Source organism: Monodon monoceros, unplaced genomic scaffold, assembly GCF_005190385.1.
Source record: "Monodon monoceros isolate NGI ecotype Baffin Bay Population unplaced genomic scaffold, NGI_Narwhal_1 Super_Scaffold_21, whole genome shotgun sequence".
Classification (NCBI taxonomy): domain Eukaryota; kingdom Metazoa; phylum Chordata; class Mammalia; order Artiodactyla; family Monodontidae; genus Monodon; species Monodon monoceros.
The window spans coordinates 80,611,358-80,625,682 of NW_021703778.1; the positions used below are offsets into that span (position 1 = coordinate 80,611,358).

The 14,325-nt window shown below is 42.7% G+C and overlaps 1 protein-coding gene across 1 annotated transcript in view; it reads left to right on the forward strand.

Moving 5' to 3' along the window:
* The window catches only part of CHRNA7 (cholinergic receptor nicotinic alpha 7 subunit), a 122,246-nt gene that overhangs the window by 38,763 nt on the left and 69,158 nt on the right, over window positions 1-14,325 (forward strand). Inside the window, exon 3 of the mRNA XM_029238334.1 lies at window positions 7,036-7,080. Coding sequence (XP_029094167.1) covers window positions 7,036-7,080 — 45 coding nt within the window. The remainder of the gene's footprint in view (window positions 1-7,035; window positions 7,081-14,325) is intronic.

The following is a 14,325-nucleotide window of genomic DNA, read 5'->3' on the forward strand; positions in this document are numbered from 1 at the left end:
TTCCAGCTCCTGCCTTCTTTCATGTATCTCATCCCTTTCCCTTCCCTTCGACCTTTTGAACCCACCTTGGCACCAGTTCCACACTGAGGGTTGTGTTGAGATCCCCTATCACTAGCTCCTGTCTTCAGAGGACCTCGTTTTGATGGGACTTTCCACAGCCAGGTTCCCAAGAGAGTTTGTTGGAGAAGCCTGATGCTGAAGCTCCATCACTGGTTTCCGTGACCCAGGCATTTGTAGAGTCCAGCTCTGCGTGCAGTTGCTTACCTTGAGTCCTGCCAGAGATAACTTGTTATGTGTGCTGTGTTTGTGAAGGGGATGCTTAGACACTGATTCAATCAGGATGATGGCTTCATAATAAAGGGAAATTTATTGTTCCTGTCCAGAGAGTTCAGATGAAGCTTGAGTGTTGGTTTACCAGTGTGACTGGTGTCCACCTCTTTCCCCCTCTCTCCTACATCCATAATCCCCCGGCCCCTCCACCCTTCCTCCACTTTCCAGCCCTGCTGACTCAAGATAGAGTCTCTTCTCTGGTTCTGCTCTCATGATCCATGCCCCAGGCTTCATTCTTCCAGATTTGGGTCCTCCTGGGGGAGACAGGGAGGCTCTTCCTCTAACCGAAGTGGAAAGAAGCCCTTTCAGTCCTAGTAAAAAGTGCACTCTCGAACCCCTTGCCCCTCCCTGGGGAGGCTGGGGCAGACTTTTCACACTGTACTTCCAAAACACAGACACTGAGCAGCCCCCAAATGAGAACAGAGATGGGGCCGGGCCCCTGGTTCCAAGAACCAGGAACGCCTTGTCTTAGGAACACCAAGCCTGCACCAGTGGCTCTCAAACTTCTAAGCTTCCGGACCCCTCTACTCTCATAAAAGTTGTTGCAGATCCCTGTCCCCCCCACCAAGTTTTTTTTACATGGGTTACATCTATCAATATTTATTACCATGTTTGAAATAAAAACTAAGAAAACATTTTCAAGTCCATGAATTCATTCGAAATAATAACCCCGTGCCTTCTTACCATAACTAATACTTTAAGAAAAATAACTATATTTTCCCAGGAAAAACACATTTAGTGAGAAGAGTAGCACTGTTTTATATTTTTGCAAATCTCCTTAATGCCCAGCTTCATAGAAGACAGCTGGATTCTCTGATCCACTTCTGCGGTCAGCCTGCTGCATCGTATGTCACATGGTCTCTGCAAAGCTCTACCAACCGTTCATGAGTAAATGAGGGTAAAATAGGCTAATAACTTCTCATGATTGTGAAAAAGGTGTGGCTTCACTGATCCTCTGGAAGCATCTCAGAAACTCAGAGGTTCCCAGCCTGTAGTTTGAGAATGTCTGTGCTGTACAGATGCCAAAGGGAATCATTTTCTGTGACCATCACCAAAGTGTTTCCTTAGGACATTGGGAGCAGAGTCACCTGGCGGCTGAAACACTGGTGTTGAGCTATGAGATGAGAATAATAATAGTACTGACTTCGCTGTGTGGTTGTCACAAGACTGTAATGAGTTTGAAAAAAAAGTGTGTGTGTGTGTGTGTGTGTGTGTGTATCACATTCAGAAGACTGCAAACTCTATTTAAGGTTTAGCTGTGTTATTTTCAAATATCATTTACTGTTATCCTCTGTAGTGAAAATCATGGGTTGGTTCACCTTTTGCCCATTTTTCTGTTGGATTGTCTGCCTTTTTCTTATTGACTTTTAGGCATTTATTTCTTATGCTGGATATGAGTCTTCTCTCAGCCCTAATATCTCGCTGACTCAGGGAAAATCACAGCCTCTCAATTTATTTTTCTGTAAAAACAGGACAAAAATATGGTTAATGTAAAGATTAAATTAGCTAAAAGAAGTGATCCTTGTTAAAAAAAACTGCAGAATACTACATAAATAAAAATTTATGTTATCTAGCAACTTTTTCTGCAAACAAGAATTGAGACACAGATCTATCGTTACCTATTTTTTTTTCTCAGCATTTACAGAAAAGCAAAGGAAAAGTATTGGGAGCTCTGCAAAATAATGTTGAATAATGTCACGCTGTAACTTCCAGAAGAATAATTGCTGCAGGTGTGCAGGATAGCACATCAGAATGGTTGTACTCTAAAACAGACACATGATTATTCCGGGAGATTGATTTTAAAAAGCATGGCTACTTAAAGTATACTTTAAAAATCCCTTTATTGAGGTATGACTGACATACAAAAAGCTATACGTGTTTAATGTACACAATATGACAAGTTTGGAGATAACCATACATTGTGAAATTCTCACCACAGTCTATGCCATAAACATACCCATCACCTCCCAAAGTTTCCTCCTGCCCTCTTTTTTATTTATTATAATTATTATTTCTGTGATAAGAACACCTAACATAAGATCTACCCTCTTAGCAAATGTTTAAGTCTACGCTACAGCATTATTAGTTATAGGCTCTGTGCCTCACAGATCTCTGGGGCTTGTTCATTTTGCAGAACTGAAACTTTGCACCCTTGGACTAATACCTCTCATTTCCCACCCGGCCCCTGGCAGCCACCATTCTACTCCGTACTTCTGTGGGTTGGATTATTTTAGATTCTTTATACAAGTGGAATCATGCAGGATCTTTCCGTGTCTGGTTTCTTTCACTTAACGTAATGTGCTCCAGGTTCATCCACACTGTCGCAGATAGCGGGATTTCCTTCATTTTTGAGGCTGAATATATTCTGAAGTGCTCAGTTTGAAAAACAAAGAAAGGGTTGGCTTTGGGGGTGTTCTGTGCACTGGTCTGTGTGATTCCATGGCACTCAGGGGTCCTGTGTCCTCCTGTGAGATCCCAGGGTCAGCAAGGAGCCTGGGTCTTGTGAGGGAGCCGTGTGTGTGTGTGTGTGTGTGTGTGTGTGTGTGTGTGTGTGTGAGAGAGAGAGAGAGAGAGAGAGAGAGCAACCACACAGCGACACACTAGAGCCGAGTCATATTTTACAGCCTGTGTGACTCTACCCTCGTCCCTCCTACACTGGGAGGTAGTGGGGGCAGCTATTGTCTCCCTGTTTCTGAGAAGAGGACACTGAAACCACAGACACTGAGTGCCTGATAGGAGCCCAGGGGGTTTTCTGGCAGCCAGTGTGGGGGGCTCTGCTCCTGTGTGCTGTCCTGCCAGGTTGGGTCAGGGCTGTGATGGGCAGGTGGCTGCTGAGGGTCTGGAATCACTGGAACCCATGCCCGGATCCTGTGCTGTTTGTTCCCAGGGGGTTGTACCTGCTTATGTTTTAGAGCCCCTGGGCCAGGGTCTGGGGTCAGGGTTTGGAAGCCTCATCCCCCTCTCCCTCCCAAGAGTCCCAGTGTTGGACCCGTGTGCCTCCAGCCTGTGCCAGACGTGACTGCTGAGTTCAGCATCAGTGGCTGGTTCCTGATTTCACACAAGTGCGAGAGCAGTATAGGGGTTGGTGACCGGGGTGTCAGTGGAGGAGGACGGGGTGAGAGAGGAGAGAGCTCCCTCCCGGAGTGAGAATTGATTTCCACCTGACTTCAGTGTGTAGGATGTGCAGCCCCTGAGGCCATGCAGTTGAATGCAGAGGCGAAGACTCCATCAAGAAGCAGGGCACCGTGGGTGGCAGGGTGGCGGGGACGAGGCTGGGAAGCTGTGGCAGGGGCACTGGGTGTGTGGGATCTGGCTCTGCAGACCTTGCAGGCCCTGGTCACCTGGCTTCGCCCTCAGGGTCCAGCCCAGGGGTGGACCAGAAGGGTGGCCATCCTCTGTGCTTACAACTCAGGAACTGGTCGATAGGTCCCCTCTTTTTTTAAATGGAAAATAGATTTATTAAGCATTAAATAATGTTCAGCTAACTTGTTATCCTTGTGGATACATGTTAGGTCCCTTCTAAAGCAGCTGGACAATTGGCAGGAAGGTTCCTCCTTGGGTTGAATTGCACTTTGCTGTCTGAGGCCACAGGTCTGCCCAGGTTGCTGGCTCCCTCCCGGAGCCCCTGGGCTTGTGCAGGAGGAAGGAGGAGGGCATGGGGCAGGGCAGGCACTTGGGGGTTGAGTGGGGAGCAAGATCTAGAAGGGTAGGGGTGCACACAGTGGGCGTGAGGGGTCGTGGCTTTGGTGTTGCAGGGTCATAGGAAGTAAAGGTGATGTCTTTTCCTCAGGATCTCATCCCCATCACTCTGGTGAAGTCCTTCTTCCTGTCATCCTCTGAAGGGGCTCTGTTCCTGTCCTCTGTGTCTTGTCACCATTTGTAATTATAGGTGTGTCATTGTCGAATTGTGTTATCCCACCCTCCACCCATATTTTACATTCCATGAGCTCAGGGACCGTGTCTGTTCAGTTCCACTGTGCATGTCAGGCTGGCATAATGCCCCAAACAGGAAGTGCTCCAGAAATATTTGTCAAATGAGTGAATGAATGAATGAGCAAATGAACACTTGGCTGGACTGTGGGTTGTAGAAAGAGCTGTGTGCTGCCCTAAGGACTTGAGACTGGATTATTTGAACAGTACAGCTGGCGGAGGGCAGAGAGCCTGTCTGGAACTGAGCAGAGTTCAGACCCTGTGAGGGCCCTGCCTTCCATCAGCTCGGCTGCTGTAACCAAAGTACCATAGACTGAGTGGCTTAATGACACACATTTATTTCTCACAATTCTGAAGGCTGGGGAGTACAGTATCAAGGTACCTGCAGCTTTGATGTCTGGTGAGAGCCTGCTTGCTGGTTCATAGATGGCTGTTTTCTGACTGGGTCTTCACATGGCAGAAGGGGTGAGGGAGCCCTCTGGGGTCCCTTTATTAAGGACAATAATCCTGGTCATGAGGGTGAACCCACCCTCATGACCTAAACACCTTCCAAAGGCCCCATCTCCTAATACCATCCCCACGCAGGGTAGGTTTCAACATAGGAAATTTGGGCAACACAGACATTCAGTCTTTGGGGGGAAGAACATACTTCACAAGGGGGTGGGAAGGAGGTGGGACGCCTTGTCACCATGCAGACTGAGAGCTGAGACTCAGCCAGTGGGTGGCCCTGGGATGGGGGTGGTGTGACGGGCCCACCTTGGGAACACAGACAGTAGCCTCTCTGCTCTGCTGGTCCTGCAGGGTTTTCCCGCATCTCCGTGGAGGCTCCCCCACCTGCATTGCTGCTCCTTCCGTTGGAGGCTGGCTGCTGCTTTGCGTTGATTACAGTTTGAAATGCCTGCTCAGTCCCATGCTGCCACACAACACAGAAATCTCATTTCCCTCTAATGAGGTTTCAGCTAACATGTTGGAAAGAAGAAAGCCTTTTAATTAGATTGGTCGTAATTGAGCTCCCAAACCACAGAAGCCTTTCTCTCAGAAGATAAAGACATGGATGCAATTAAAAGAAAGCCACGTGAATGGAACACTGGCTAATTTTTAAGTCGATTAAAAACAACTCCTTAATAAGTTGAGGCAAGGGACATATGTCCTATAAGAGTTTATCAGTGCTTTCAAATAGTACTGGAGATTGGACTGGAACTAGAGCCCTCTTGCAATTCAGATGCATGGCTCTGTCAGCGACTGTTATCTCTGCACAGAGGATGGAGAGAGGTTAGCTCCGCAGCTTTTTCTGCCAAAACCCCTGGCATGTGTTATTTTGAAAAAGGGGATGTATTTTTCTTGTACAGAATTCTCAGCTTCTTCTGGACACAGCCCCTGGCCTGGGACCCTTGGGACTTGGTCCCCTGTCTTTCCCTAGGCAGCCTGATCCTCTCTGTGAGATTTACTCCCACCTTCCTGCCTCCAACTCTCACCTCTCAGAGGCACCCAGGGTGAGCTACTGGGACAGGGGCATTGATGCATCAAAGAATCTCTGCCAGCTTCTTACGCATTCAACACATTTGTATTTGAAGGAGAAGCAGCATCCATTTCTCATTTGTGTCCCTGCCCGGAGACCATGCCCCAGTAGATGGTGTTCTTTCTGCCACTGGTCTGTTTTTGTGACTGCCATCAGGGAGCCAGGCCAGGTAGTTCCTGCTGGAGGGGCTTATGGCCTCAGCCTCTGGGTATCTCAGCAATAATAAGTACTTTCTCCTGGAGAGGGTGAAAATTGCTAATTTACAGAGTGTTTTAGGTGGGAATTGAACACGAAATAGTGAACAGCATTCTCAGCAGAACTATTGCATGAAATGGGCTTGTTTGTCTCCGTGTGCACCGTGGCTTTTGCTAGGCCTTTTTGGGCTTTTCCAGCCATGCTAAAAAACCGGTTGCATCCCGGATGGAAAGGCCCCATGTTGACTAGCATCTTCTTTGGGTGCCCAGTGCAGGGGCAAAGCCAAGGTCAATCTGCTCTCCGGAGCTTCCTGAAAAAAATGCAGACTTTGGCGCCCAGCTTGGAACCCACTCTCAGTTTGGAAATGTGGAAAGAGGGGCTGTTGACTCAGATCCAAGTGTGAATGGTTCCTTCATAAAGGAACCACCTTTCTGACCCTAGTTTGCTCACCTAGACAGGATGTACCCTGCAGGTGTGTGTCGAGGGCCTGGGTGCTGCCAGGCTGATGGAGGATGGGAGGAAAGGCAGGCAGACACTTGGGGTTTAGGGAGAAATGGAGCCCACGCAGCACTGTTAGCACAGGTGCCGCAGCTGTCATGGGGTGGGGCGGGGACTCCCTCTCCCGGGGGAGGGAAGCCTAAAATATTTCAATTTGCTTAAAACTCTATCCATTCTGCTAATAAACTTGACTTTAAAAGATTGGAATCTGCACCCAGTCTTATTTTTTAAGTATACAAATGATAAATAATGTGTAAGGAAAAATAAGATAAACGATTAGCAGGTATCATCTCGGGATGGTGGGGTTGCAGGGTTTTAATTTTCTTCTCTATAGTTTTCCATCTTTTGTAAGAGCTCTGTAATGAATGTGTATTACTTCAGCATAAATAGAAAAGCTGTGCTCTGGGGAAATGCTGGAGTATATTTGGAAGTGCTCCATGAATTCTATTTTCCACACACGCCAACCGTCCCAACCATCAGATTGGTACATGAATAAGGGTATCATTTCTTCTTATGTAAATCATATAAACCATATTTTTGACTTTTTTTTTTTTCCTTTAAAGGATGAGAAGAACCAAGTGTTGACCACCAACATTTGGCTGCAAATGGTAAGTTGCGACCACGGCTTCCTGCTCTTGCTTCCACAATGCCTGTGCTGGAATCACAGTGAAGGTCCCCTAGGACAAGCCAGGACTGTCCTCCCACCTTCATGTATGCAAACAGTGAACCAGACCACCCCGCCTTTGCATGTCCTGCACTACACCCTGCAAGGCAGAAATATGCACAAGTTATAAGATGCAGGTCTGCATGTGCATGTCCACAGTCTGCGCCCTAACTGGTTCCTAGGGCTCGGGAGTGTGTGCCCTGCTCCCCCTGGCTCCAGCCATGCACGTCTGAATGCGACAGAGTGACACCTAAGCCAGAGGCCTTCACACTTCCTGCTCCAGTGACACCCGCAAGAATTTTGAGAAGCTGTATTTTTTCATTCGTGTATTTTAACCTTGACAGCTAAAGTTCTAACCCCAGATTAATTAACTACAAATTATGTTACTTCCATCCAATTGTAAAATGGACGTTTAAAAATAAAACTGTCAGTCTCTATTTTAAATTGAATCTATTTAAATGCCATATAATTTGACACCCATATCATTAATTAAAAAACATATACAAACAAGCCCTTCTTTAACTGGTTGATATTTTACATACTCCCATTTTCTCTCTGCACTTATATTTCTATTCCACTTTCCACACAGAATTTTATCCAAATGTGATATAACTTTATGTTTGAAACTCTTTTATGAATCATTCTGCCTTGGTTTTCTCAAATGTAAATATTTACATAAAAATTATTCCTTCAGAAAATAAGTGTTAAGTATTTTTCTTCTGGATCAATTTAGGATTATAGTGATGAATGCTACATAATTCCTCAAGGTGACACTTAATTACAAATTTTAATAAATAATTATTAAACATAAAAAATTGGAAATCTACCTCTCTACCAAAGATGGGGCTTTGGAAGAGATTGGTTCAAGGTGGTGGAGTAGAAGGATGTACGCTCACTCCCTCTTGTGAGAACACCAGAAGCACAACTAACTGCTGAACAATCATCGACAGGAAGACACTGGAACTCACCAAAAAAGACACCCCACATCCAAAGACAAAGGAGAAGCCACGGTGAGACAGTAGGAGGGGCGCAATCACAACAAAATCAAATCCCATAACTGCTGGGTGGGTGATTCATAAACTGGAGAACATTATACCACAGAAGTCCACCCACTGGAGTGAAGGTTCTGAGCCTCACTTCAGGCTTCCAAACCTGGGCGCATCTGGCAAGGGAGGAGGAATTCCTAGAGAATCAGACTTCGAAGCCTAGTGGGATTTGATTGCAGGACTTCAACAGGACTGGGGGAAACAGAGACTTCACCCTTGGAGGGCACACACAAAGTAGTGTGTGCGTCGGGACCCACGGAAAGGAGCAGTGACCCCATAGGAGACTGAACCAGACCTACCTGCTGGTGTTGGAGGGTCTCCTGCAGAGGCAGGGGGGTGGCTCTGTCCACCATTAGGACAAGGACACTGGCAGCAGAAGTTCTGGGAAGTACTCCTTGGTGTGCACCCACCCAGAGCCTGCCATTAGCCCCACCAAAGAGCCCGGGTAGGCTCCAGTGTTGGGTCGCCTCAGGCCAAACAACCAGCAAGGAGGGAACCCAGCCCCACCCATCAGAAGACAAGCAGATTAAAGTTCTACTGAGCTCTTCCCACCAGAGAAACAGCCAGCTCTACCCACCACCAGTCCTTCCCATCAGGAAACTTGCACAGGCCTCTTAGATAGCCTCATCCACCAGAGGGCAGACAGCAGAAGCAAGAAGAACTACAGTCCTGCACCTGTGGAACAAAAACCACATTCACAGAAAGACAGATAAGATAAAAAGGCAGAGGGCTATGTACCAGATGAAGGAACAAGATAAAACCCCAGAAAAACAACTAAATGAAGTGGAGGTAGGCAACCTTCCAGAAAAAGAATACAGAATAAAGATAGTGAATATGATCCAGGACCTCGGAAAAAGAATGGAGGCAAAGGTCGAGAAGATGCAAAAAATATTTAACAAAGATCTGGAAGAATTAAAGAACAAACAGAGATGAACAATAAAATAACTGAAATGAAAAATACACTAGAAGGAATCAATAGCAGAATAACTGAGGCAGAAGAACGGATAAGTGACCTGGAAGACAAAATGGTGGAATTCACTGCTACAGAACAGTATGAAGAAAAAAGAATGAAAAGAAATAAAGACGGCCTAAGAGACATCTGGGACAACATTAAACGCAACAACATTCACATTATAGCAGTCGCAGAAGGAGGAGAGAGAGAGAAAGGACCCGAGAAAATATTTGAAGAGATTATAGTTGAAAACTTCCCTAACATGGGAAAGGAAATAGCCACCCAAGTCCAGGAAGCACAGTGAGTCCCATACAGGATAAACTGAAGGAGAAACACAGCGAGACACATAGTAATCAAACTGGCAAAAAAGGCAAAGAAAAATTATTGAAAGCAGCAAGGGAAAAACAACAAATAACATACATGGGAACTCCCATAAAGTTAACAGCTGATTTCTCAGCAGAAACTCTACAAGCCAGAAGGGAGTGGCATGATATACTTAAAGTGATGAAAGAGAAGAACCTACAACCAAGATTACTCTACCAGGCAAGGATCTCATTCAGATTCTATGGAGAAATCAAAAGCTTTACAGACAAGCAAAAGCTAAGAGAATTCAGCACCACCAAACCAGCTCTACAACAAATGCTAAAGGAAATTCTCTAAGTGGGAAACACAAGAGAAGAAAAGGACCTACAAAAATAAACCCAACACAATTAAGAAAATGGTAATAGGAACATACATATTGATAATCAGCTTAAACGTGAATGGATTAAATGATCCGACCAAAAGAAAGACACAGGCTTACTGAATGGATACAAAAACAAGACCCATATATATGCTGTCTACAAGAGACCCACTTCAGACCTAGGAACACATACAGACTGAAAGGCAGGGGTTGGAAAAAGAAATTCCATGCAAGTGGACATCAAAAGAAAGCTGGAGTAGCTATACTCATATCAGATAAAATAGACTTAAAAATAAAGAATGTTACAAGAGACAAGGAAGGGCACTACATAATGATCAAGGGATCAATCCAAGAAGAAGATATAACTTATAAATGTATATGCACCCAACATAAGAGCACCTCAATACATAAGACAACTGCTAACAGCTCTAAAAGAGGGAAACGACAGTAACACACTAATAGTGGGAGACTTTAAAACATCACTTACACCAATGGAGAGATCATCCAAACAGAAAATTAATAAGGAAACAGAAGCTTTAAATGACACAGTAGACCAGATAGATTTAATTGATATTTATAGGACATTCCATCCAAAAACAGCAGACTACACTTTCTTCTCAAGTGCGCATGGAACATTCTCCAGGATAGATCACATCTTGAGTCACAAATCCAGCCTCAGTAAATTTAAGAAAATTGAAATCATGTCAAGCATCTTTTCTGACCACAACGCTATGAGATTAGAAATAAATTATAGGGAAAGAAACGTAAAAAGCACAAACACATGGAGGCTAAATAATACATTACTAAATAACCAAGAGATCACTGAAGAAATCAAAGAGGAAATCAAAAAATACCTAGAGACAAATGACAATGAAAACATGATGATCCAAAACCTATGGGATGCAGCAAAAGCAGTTCAAAGAGGGAAGTTTATAACTATACAAGCCTACCTTAGGAAACAAGAAAAATTTCAAATAATGTAACTTTACATCTAAAGGAACTAGAGAAGGAAGAACAAACAAAACCCAAAGTTAGCAGAAGGAAAGAAATCATAAAGATCAGAGCAGAAATAAATGAAGTAGAAACAAAGAAAATAGCAAAGATCAATAAAAGTAAAAGCTGGTTCTTTGAGAAGATAAAATTAATAAACCATTAGCCAGACTCATTAAGAAAAAGAGGGAGAGGACTCAAATCAATAAACTTAGAAATGAAAAAGGAGAAGTTACAGCAGACACTGCAGAAATACAAAGCATCCTAAGAGACTACTACAAGCAACCCTATGCCAATAAAATGGACAACCTGGAAGAAATGGACAAATTCTTAGAAAGGTATAACCTCCCAAGACTGAACCAGGAAGAAACAGAAAATATGAACAGACCAATCACAAGTAATGTAATTGAAACAGTGATTGAAAATCTTCAACCAAACAAAAGTCCAGGACCAGATGGCTTCACAGGTGGATTCTATCAAACATTTAGAAAAGAGTTAACACCCATCCTTCTCAAACTCTTCCAAAAAACTGCAGAGGAAGGAACACTCCCAAACTCATTCTATGAGGCCACCATCACCCTGATACCAAAACCAGACAAAAATACTACAAAAAAAGAAAATTACAATATCACTGATGAATATAGATGCAGAAATACTCAACAAAATACTAGCAAACAGAATCCAACAACACATGAAAAGGATCATACACCATGATCAAGTGGGATTTATCCCAGGGATGCAAGGATTCTTCAATATACGCAAATCAATCAATGTGATACACCATATTAACAAATTGAAGAATAAAAACCATATGATCATCTCAATAGATGCAGAAAAAGCTTTTAACAAAATTCAACACCTGTTTATGATAAAAGCTCTCCAGAAAGTGGGCGTAGAGGGAACCTACTTCAACATAATAAAGGCCATATATGACAGACCCACAGCAAACATCATTATAAATGGTGAAAAACTAAAAGCATTTCCTGTAAGATCAGGAACAAGATAAGGATGTCCACTCTCACCACTATTATTCAACATAGTTTCTGGAAGTCGTAGCCATGGCATCAGAGAAGAAAAAGAAATAAAAGGAATACAAATTGGAAAAGAAGTAAAACTGTCACTGTTTTCAGATGACATGGTACTATACAAAGAGAATCCTAAAAATGCCACCAGAAAACTACTAGAGCTAATCAATGAATTTGGTAAAGTAGCAGGATACAAAATTAATGCACAGAAATCTCTTGTATTCCTATACACTAATGATGAAAAATTTGAAAGAGAAATTAAGGGAACACTCCCATTTACCACTGCAACAAAAAAAATAAAATACCTAGGAATAAACCTACCTAGGGTGACAAAAGACCTGTATGCAGAAAACTATAAGACGCTGATGAAAGAAATTAAAGGTGATACAAACAGCTGGAGAGATATACCATGTTCTTGGATTGGAAGAATCAATATTGTGATAATGACTATACTACCCAAAGCAATCTACAGATTCAATGCCATCCCTATCAAATTACAAGTGGCATTTTTTACAGAACTAGAACAAAAAATCTTTAAATTTGTATGGAGACACAAAAGACCCCGAATAGCCAAAGCACTCTTGAGGGAAAAAAACGGATCTGGAGGAATCAGAGTCCCTGACTTCAGACTATACCACAAAGCTACAGTAATCAAGACAATATGGTACTGGCACAGAAACAGAAATATAGATCAGTGGAACAAGATAGAAAGCCCAGAGTTATACCCAGGCACCTATGGTCAACTGATCTATGACAAAGGAGGCAAGGATATACAATGGCGAAAAGACAGTCTCTTCAATAAGTGGTGCAGGGAAAACTGAACAGCTACATGTAGAAGACTGAAATTAGAACACTCCCTAACACCATACACAAAAATAAACTCAAAATGGATTTGAGACCTAAATGTAAGACCGGACACTATAAAACTCTTAGAGGAAAACATAGGAAGAACACTCTTTGATATAAATCACAGCAAGATATTTTTTGATCCACCTCCTAGAGTAATGGAAATAAAAACAAAAATAAACAATTGGGATCTAATGAAACTTCAGAGCTTTTGCACAGCAAAGGAAACCGTAAACAAGATGAAAAGACAACCCTCAGAATGGGAGAAAATATTTGCAAATGAATCAACGGAGATAGGATTTATCTCCAAAATATATAAACAACTCATACAGCTCAATGTTAAAGAAACAAACAACCCAATCCAAAAATGGGCAGAAGACCTAAATAGACTTTTCTTCAAAGAATACAAACTGTTGGCCAAAAAGCACATGAAAAGCTGCTCAGCATCACTAATTATTAGAGAAATGCAAATCAAAACTACAATGAGGTATCACCTCACAGCAGTTAGAATGGGCATCATCAGAAAATCTACAAACAAGAAATGCTGGAGAGGGTGTGGAGAAAAGGGAACCCTCTTGTACTGTTTGTGGGAATGTAAATTGATATAGCCACTATGGAGAATAGTATGGAGGTTCCTTAAAAAACTAAAAATATAATTATCATATGACCCAGCAATCCCACTACTGGGCATATACCCAGAGAAAACCATAATTCAAAAAGACACATGCCCCCGAATGTTTATTGCAGCACTATTTACAATAGCCAGTTCATGGAAGCAACCTCAATGCCCATCAACAGATGAATGGATAAAGAAGATGTGGTACATATATACAATGGAGTATTACTCAGCCATAAAAAGGAATGAAATTGAGTCATTTGTAGAGACGTGGATGGATCTAGAGACTGTCATACAGAGTGAAGTAAGTCAGAAAGAGAAAAACAAATATCGTATATTAACGCATGTGTGTGGAACCTAGAAAAATGGTACAGATGAACTGGTTTGCAGGGCAGAAACTGAGACACAGATGTAGAGAAGAAGCGTATGGACACCAAGGGGGGAAAGCAGTGTGGTGGTGGTGGTGGTGATGTGATGAATTGGGAGATTGGGATTGACGTGTATACACTGATGCGTATAAAATGGTTGACTAATAAGAGCCTGCTGTATAAAAAAAGAAAAAAAGATGGGGCTTTATTTTAAATTCATTAATGTATTCATAGATGACATTTTTATTGCTAAAACTAAGACATCGATACAGATTTCACTGTCAATTCTATAACTTTTAAAAATAGATGTAGTAACGTATAGTTCAGAATGAAAGGTACTTTGTAACAACAGGTTTACTCAGTTCCTTGAACTTCTTACAGATTACATGCCAAAAATAATAAGAGTTTTCATCAACGTGTATCAGTGGACAACTTGATTAGTTTCTCCTTCAATTTTGCTGAAAACAAAGAATTTAAAGAATTAAAATGCATCTGACCTTTGAAAGTATTTGTCACCCAAATTTTTAACAAAATTGACATAGACACTGGTATTTTGAATGGACTTTTTCTTGCTTCTTGGGTCAGTGTCCCTATGTAAGAGTTGAGAAAAGGGAAATAGGTCTTTATTTGTGAAGTGGGAGGGGGATACTTCAACATGGAAGCA